We start from the raw sequence: 7,608 nt of genomic DNA, 5'->3' as shown, positions 1-7,608 counted from the left end.
AATTTTTAGAATTTAAAAAAAGTGTTCATCTTTTCAAACTTTGTTCACAAACTAAAAAAAATTCGGTTTAAGAGATATGTTTCAGCTTTCAAAATTTGTTCAAAAATTGCCCAGGAATTTCAAAAAATGTTCCCATTTTTGAAAATTGTTCAAAAAAAATTCAGAAAAATGTGCACACTCTCACTTTTGAGTTTCGAAATTGTTGAGTTCCAAACTTTTGTTCACAAATTTCAAAAAATGTTCGGGCGGTTCAAAACATGCTCCCGTTTTCAAAAAATTGTTCGCAATTTTAAAAATGTGCATGTTTTAAGTTTTTCAGGTGTTTCAAAATCGTTCAGTATCAAATTTTTGTTCACAAATTTCAAAAAGTGTTCGGGCGGTTCAAAACATGTTTCCGCTTTCAAAATTTGTTCACAAATTTAAAAAATTCGCATGTTTTCATTTTTTCAGGAGTTTTGAAATTGTTTAGTTTCAACTTTTTGTTCACAAATTTCAAAAAAAAATTGGGCAGTTCAAAAATGTTCTCGTTTCCCAAAATTGTTCGCAATTTTAAAAAATGTGCATGTTTTCATTTTTTCAGGAGATTTGAAAATTGTTCAGTGTAAAATTTTCAGAAAATGTTCTTGTTTTCACATTTTTCAAATACGTTCGCGTTTTCAATTTCTGCCGTGGAATTTAAAAAGTTCCCGTTTCAAAAAAATGTTCCTGATTTTTGCAAATATTTCGTTTTTATTTTTGCAAATCTGCAATTTGCTTGTGTGTCACAGATCCCTTCATTTTTTTAAATAAAAATGCTTTTGAAATTCAAGATATATATTTTGGACTGCGCTGCCTGTTTGGTTCTTTAAGCTTGGCGCTGCTGAAGAATCATTAACGATTGATAGCTCAACTAGTAATACCACTTTTCGTATAGTGTAAGGTCCTGGGTTCGAATCCCTGCAAAAGAGGAGCGAACAGAGACACTGAGTTCTCGCTCGCTCGCTCGTGAAACAGTAGAAACAGAAAACGTGGAGGCTCTGTGCGAAACACCAGCAACTTGACGCAAAGAGCGTCATATAGGACCTCCCCGTTTAGTAAACGTGACGTGCCAGCCCGTTTGGCCAGCTCTGAGTTGGACCAGGGGCCCACCTGGCGGTGCTGCGTTGGCAAAGACCAACCGCGCCGCGTTCCCCATCTTCTCCATCTCCGCAGCCGCGCCGTCCTTGTCGTCGGGTATCTCCGGTGGGTGCTACCTACAGTACTAGGCTACCACCGATCCGCGTCCACGAGTCAAGCAGGCACGCGCCCTCGGCCACTACCTCCGGCCGCCGCGCGCATCCTTGCCGCAGCAGCCTGCTCATGCAGCGAACGACGAGCAGCCGCAGACGCCTGCTATCCACGAACCTGGACGCCAATCGACGAGCGAGCAGTATGCGTCCCTCTCTGACCCGGGCCGCCTGACTTCTCCCTTCCCCATGTGGGCTGCAGCAGCGGTAATCTTTATCCATCACCGTTTCTCTTTCCTGATTTTTCACTCCGTTGTGCATGCCATACGTTCTGAAACCTGAAACCGCAGGTTCTTCCTACAAGACAAGGGCCATTCCATTCAACTTGGGCACTTGGCTGCAGTTCGAAAAAATCACAAAAGAGTAGCCTGAACCCCAGAGGCCAAACTGTTTTCCTTACTTCTGAACCCCCACCGTCTTAAAAAAATGATGTTGTAGTCAGCAGGATTCAGGCTCTCAGCTCACATGCATATAGTACTCCCTCCGTCCGGAAATACTCGTCGGAGGAATGGATGTATCTAGATGTATTTTAGTTCTAGATACATTCATTTTTATGCATTTCTCCGACAAGTATTTCCGGACGGAGGGAGTACGACATTAGTGAGTTAGAGCACACAGCCTTTGCTAGCCCTGCTATACACTGCAATTCCTTTGAAAACAACCTATCAATAATTCCAGAGTAAAGATGTTTCCAACGTAAAGACGCACCAAAACACACAAATGCAACAGGTGCGATGTGTCTTAGAGATGCACGGCCGCTCTGTCGTTTTCACAAGTTACAACAGATTATGACTGTCCAAACTGGGAACCGATAGTTATCAGCAGAAATATGAGAAATAATAATTGGTTAAAACTGCAACAAGCGAGAAGCAGGCGCGGGCGGAGAGATGGAGACGGCGAGATGAAGCGCGCACTGTCTGGTTGTCTTCGGGTCTTCCAACTTCCAGGTAATGCGGCTATGGGGTTCAGTTCCTTCAAGAACAGAACATGATCAGTAAAACAGATTTTGGCAACAAAAGAAGAGCTTCGTCTTAATACACACAACACGGCAGCATCATATACATCACAGGTTAGCAAGTTTTTTCAAACCGTCACACGTGTGCAATCTCTGTAAACATCACACTACTCTTTCGGGAAATTCAACATATCATGACTCTATACGGGCTAAACATTGGAAGTAACAAATACTCCTAGAAACAGGACATACAATACATGTAGGCATCACTCATCAACAAGCAGTCAAGCAGTGTACCCCAATAATAATGATGTAAATTGGATTGCTACTGCATGATACATGAGTTATTTTTCAGTATATAGAAGTAGAAACTGGACGGGAAACAATCGTTAGCAAAAAATACCTTAGTGCTCTTCTCTATTGATCTCCTTTACTCCCCTTAAGTTTGGACACCGGCATATCAATACCTTCTTTATCATTACTACTGCCTTTGCTCCACCAAATGAAACTAGGTCTGGACAATCCGAAATCCTCAATTCCTCAAGTGATGTAAGATTACTGCGCCAAATGTCGCCTGGAATGGATGTTATACCCTGGCACACAATCATCCTCAGTGACACGAGGGATGTAAGGTTCAGTAGGCAGCTGGGAACGTATGGAGAGATATCCCCACATTGCGCCAAGTTGAGCCTTTGGAGAGATGATGGCAACGTGAATCCCCTTTGCCACTTGAGACTTGGACACTCAATAACCACCAAATGTTTCAGATAGGGAAAACTCCCAAAATTTTCACCTGGCAGGGACATTAACTCCCTACAACATTTGATTTCAATTTTCTCAACAGCAGGTACATATTCTTGTGTTAGGAAGTCATCAAGGGCTGACAATTTCTGACACATCCAAAATGATATAACATTAAGGAACGAGAATGCTCTAGTGGTGCTGGTGCCTGTAGAAATGGAAAAAATAGGGGAGTCTCCAATAGATGTAAGATTTTTGCACGCAACGTGCAACTCTTGCAGAGCTGGAAGACTCCATGTTTGCAGGTTGATGGACGTGACAGACTCGCATGATAAATCAAAGTAGGTGAGGGAGCAGCAGTCAATATTGCAAAAGAGACCAGCACGCCAGAGATGTAGCTTCTGAAGGGACGGCGACACCAATCTTTGGAGCCGGATGTTTGGACAATGACACATGACTAGTTCTTCAAGGAAATGAAATTCTCCAAACTTTTCGGTAGGTACTGATGCTAACATCTCACAATGTTCAATTCTTATTTTCTTGATGGCTGGCACATAATCTGAGCATAGAAACTGTTCGAGGCTTGATATATTCCTGCACCCATCAATGGTTACATCTGCCAGGGAGAGGAAAATACCAACTGCAGGTATCTCATTTAAGTTTATGCCCTGTGAGATCATGGGAGATGATATGCTCTTGAGTTCAAAACAACCTGCAAAAGTAAGTGATTTTAAGCTTGGCAAATTTTGTGGCAAAAGCCAGCTTGGGAGTGAGACACCAGCATAATTCTGGAGTAACAGAGACTTGAGACTGATAGGAGGTTGCAGAACTTCAAGCACTTCTATCACATTCTCCTGGATGGTTTGAGACCTCTGTGAATTCATATTGAGTGTCAACTCATCAAGATATTTCTTATTCTTTAGTTCAGCTTCTGCTGCCTGATCCTTACTTAGCATGCCACCATTAGCTATCTTCAAGTGTCCACGAAACTGATTAAGTTTCTTTATTAAACTTATACGTTTTCCCTCCTCACATTTTTCTAGATCAAAAGTCATTTGATCCCCAGCATAATATGTTAATCCATCTGATTCGAATTTCTGCAAACTAGTCAACTTACCAAAGTCATCGGGCAAGTTTTCTAGCTTGCATTTCTTGGCATATAAAATCTGCAGATGATATAGCCAACACAAAGTTGAAGGAAGCCTTTTCATGAGAAGACCAGCTCTGCAGATTTCAAGGTACCGAAGATGCTTCCAGTTGCCAATACTATCTGGTAACTCATCTACAGAGGCACAAGAAATCACACGCATGCGCGGAAGTTTAGTACACCAGTGGTCCATTACAAAGCTTGCTTTTCTCCCTAAACTCTTCTTGCAAATTAAGGTACGCAACTTCGTATACTTGCATAGTCTCAACAAGTCGGAATCGTCAAATTCACTGCCAGAGAGTACATACAGATGACGAACATTCTGGGGAATTTTATCAAAGTCACTCTTATTTCTTAAGATGAAGCAATGGTGCTCTGAAACCATTTGTGCCATGTCATGCAGCAAATCATGGATTACATATCCACCATTAACCTTTTGAAAGAAGGACCTTGCAACAAGGTCTTCAAAATACTGACAGCCAATATTTTGAATTGGAACACCACCTTGAGGTTCCACAAAGCCTTCTGCTGCCCAAATTTCAGCTAAGCATGCCTTCTCAAATCTGTAATCTTTGGGGTACACAGCGCAGAATGCAAAGCATTGCTTCAAATAGAATGGTAAATACATGTAGCTCAACCGAAGTGCAGGCAAAATGTCAGTCTGCTCTTGTCTCAACTCCCATAATTCACTCTCAAGTATAAAATTCCAATGTGATGCTTGAAGGTCCATACTTAACATCCGTCCTAGAGTTTTGGCGGCCAATGGAGAACCCTTCAATTTAGGAAGTATACTTCTGCCAATATGCTCTAATTCAGGATCATTGTCAGAATTCTCAGATCCAAATATGCATGACTTGAAGAAATTCCAGAAGACGTCATCCTTTAGACCTTCTAATATGACGGGCTCCATTGTGCGCACCCCCTCGGTAACCTTTGGACATCTAGTGGTGACCAACATCGCACTACCCTCTTGGACACTTCTAAAAGGTGCAATAAACCTCTTCCAACACTGCTCATTTTCCTTCAAGGCGTCATCCCACATGTCATCAAGGACTACCAATAACCTTTTATTGGTCACAAGGTTAGAGAGAGCACGCTGAAGAAAATCCAAATTATCAATTGTTACCACCTTTCCAGTACAAGATTGTATAACTTCTTTAATTAACCTCTTCACGTCAAAGTCATCGGAGACGCAAATCCAAATTATCAGCTCAAAGTGAGACTTCACTCGTTGATGATTGCATATATGTTGGGCCAAAGTAGTTTTTCCAACACCACCAATTCCAACTATTGGCAAAACAGGAAGACTATATATCCTTGATTCAGTACTAACTTGGTTGCTCACTGGTGCGCTGGTTGATGCATTGACTGAACTAGTTGCTCTCCTGCGTTTTGAATTTGCAGGTACATTGAGAAAACCCAATACCTGCTTCAGCTCCTTGTCACGACCAAATATTTTTGTTTCATTTGGCAAAGAAGTGGTCTCTGGCCTGACTAATTTGTCAAAGCGATGTGTAACTCCATGAAGCACCATAGTGTCAATCTGTCTCGAAAGATGGTTCAACCTCAACTGGACATCATTCAGTTTGTTGAAGCTGCCTTGGATGACAGTATCAAAGAAGTCAATGAAAGGAAATTGGCTTGCATTGCCCTCCACTTGCACCTTCTTCTCATACCATCTGAATTCATCAAGAAGGTCCTCGGCCTCAGACACTGCATCCTTGAGATTAGGAAGGAGACTAGCCACACCGTCGTTGTGGCTTCTCCACTCTGCTTTATTAATGAGGCTGTACATTGCAGGAAGAGTATCCCTGAGACATTGCAGGCCACTCTCCAACTGCAATACACGATCCTGAAGATGTTGCTCCTGTGAGCCACTCCATCGGGAGTGCAAAGATGAAATGGCAGATTTGGCCCACTGAAACAAAGTGACACATTCATTGAGGGCACTAATTATCCCAATGGCAGATAAGCTCATGGTGGCTGGAGTGTGGACACCTATGTTCGTCCTGCAAGCAAAGAGTGGATGCAATTAGCAATACTGAAGTAATTTTCTTCAGAGTTGTTTCCAGCAAATGTTCCAATGAAACTAGTTCCAACGAATACATCTTCTACACGTCTTTGTTTTGTAAGCATAATTCTGTAGTTAGCAGTTAAGTGATCTTCTGAAGGTGTTTATTTTGGTGGTTACGCTATACTTAGTTTGGATATAACTTGCACGTGCATAGAGGTAAATAGAGCTTGGCGAGTAGCAGCACCACTCTGTGTATGTCAGTAATTTTGTGTCAATTAGAGGCAGCTGGAGCACCTGCGATTTTATCCCATTGTTACAGAACCAACAAGCTGAAGAGAAGATTTTGGGTTCTGTATACTTTCTTATAGAACCCCCAAAGGAAGTTTTGAGTCTTACTGTTAAAGCATTTGATATAATCATGAACGCTTTCATTTTCTTCGCTGCATATCTTTTGTAAAACAAAAGAGTAGTTTCGTTGCCCTCTATCGTACTCCCTCCGTCCCACAAGACGTTAGCAAAAACGTTTTATCGTGGGACGGAGGGTAATAAGAAGTATGACTAGTACAATTTTGGTTAAAATCCGTAGAAGATGACACTGCTCCCACACAAGATGCCAGCGCCTCCCTACTCTAGTAGGATTTTTTGTCTAGATCAACAGGGAGAGCTCCCCGGCTCCAAAAAAGTCCTACTAGAGCAGCCGGGGAGCTCTCTAGATTTGTTTAGATTTTTTGTTTAGATCAACAGGGAGAGCTCCCCGGCTCCAAATCCTTCTTTAAGAAAAGGAAGCCTGAAAAATGGAACATCTACGGTAGAAAGCTAAGAAAGGTGGATAGATAAGAGGGGAGGAACTAGAGCAAGGAACGGCTGCGGGCAGCGATGGTGGATCCGTTCGCCCCAAGTAAACAGTATAGGGTGGATCGCGGGCAGGAGAAATCGAGTCGCGGATCCGGTAAAAAACAAAGCAAAACGTTCCAAGAAATCGACGGGGGCCGGCGGCGCTCACCTGCATCAATCCCAAGGAGCGGTGGCGATGGTGGTGGTTGGTGGTGGCGGCGGCGCTGCTTCTTTCCCTCCCTCGACGAACGCAGCTCGCTCTGGAATGCACCGACAGCCCGGAAGGGGAGCACTCGCACGTCCTCAAAACTCAAAAGGAACCGCTAAAAGCCAAGCTTTTCGGACGCGGTGGTTCGCATGTTCTTTGTGGATCATTATTAGTATTACTCTACTTGGCTAGGTAGCTAGATCTAGATGGGTGTATGTATGCGTGGTAAACACATCCGAGACCTACCATTCGTAGCTGCACCAAAGCACACATGCATGCTCAATGAAGAGTCCGATCGGGCTAGCTGTTCATTATTCCAAGCTAGAGGTAGCTAGCAGCCTGTGACTCTAGCTGGTGGCAAGCTCCGTCGTCTCGCAATAGCTAGATTTCTGCACAGCAAGGTACTTTAATTCTTTTCGCTTTCTCGTCTCAGATATCTTTTTC

General features: G+C 42.9%; 1 protein-coding gene across 2 annotated transcripts; it reads right to left on the bottom strand.

Annotated features, from left to right (window-relative positions):
• Positions 1 to 1,117: 1,117 nt before the first annotated feature.
• Positions 1,118 to 6,086, bottom strand: LOC123136166 (disease resistance protein RGA2). Of its 2 annotated transcripts, none has more exons than XM_044555481.1 (2): positions 2,688 to 6,086; positions 1,118 to 1,562 (listed from the first exon to the last, which is right to left on the bottom strand). In XM_044555481.1, the coding sequence occupies exons 1-2, from the start codon at positions 6,084 to 6,086 to the stop codon at positions 1,233 to 1,235; spliced, it is 3,729 nt and encodes a 1,242-aa protein (XP_044411416.1). In that variant the 3' UTR covers positions 1,118 to 1,232. The 2 variants fall into 2 exon arrangements, with proteins under 2 accessions (XP_044411416.1, XP_044411415.1); XM_044555480.1 differs by lacking the exon at positions 1,118 to 1,562 and adding an exon at positions 1,938 to 2,237 and having other exon boundaries at positions 2,624 to 6,086.
• Positions 6,087 to 7,608: the final 1,522 nt, after the last annotated feature.

This window comes from Triticum aestivum, chromosome 6B, assembly GCF_018294505.1.
Source record: "Triticum aestivum cultivar Chinese Spring chromosome 6B, IWGSC CS RefSeq v2.1, whole genome shotgun sequence".
Taxonomy (NCBI): Eukaryota; Viridiplantae; Streptophyta; class Magnoliopsida; order Poales; family Poaceae; genus Triticum; species Triticum aestivum.
This window is presented reverse-complemented; position numbering and strand designations above follow the sequence as displayed.

Coding starts and splice junctions, on each gene's coding strand:
- LOC123136166 (XM_044555481.1), bottom strand. CDS start 6,086: ATGAGCTTATCTGCCATTGGGATAATTAGTGCCCTCAATGAATGTGTC. Junction 1,563..2,687: donor CAGTAGTAATGATAAAGAAG/GTATTGATATGC, acceptor CTTGTCTTGTAG/GAAGAACCTGCGGTTTCAGG.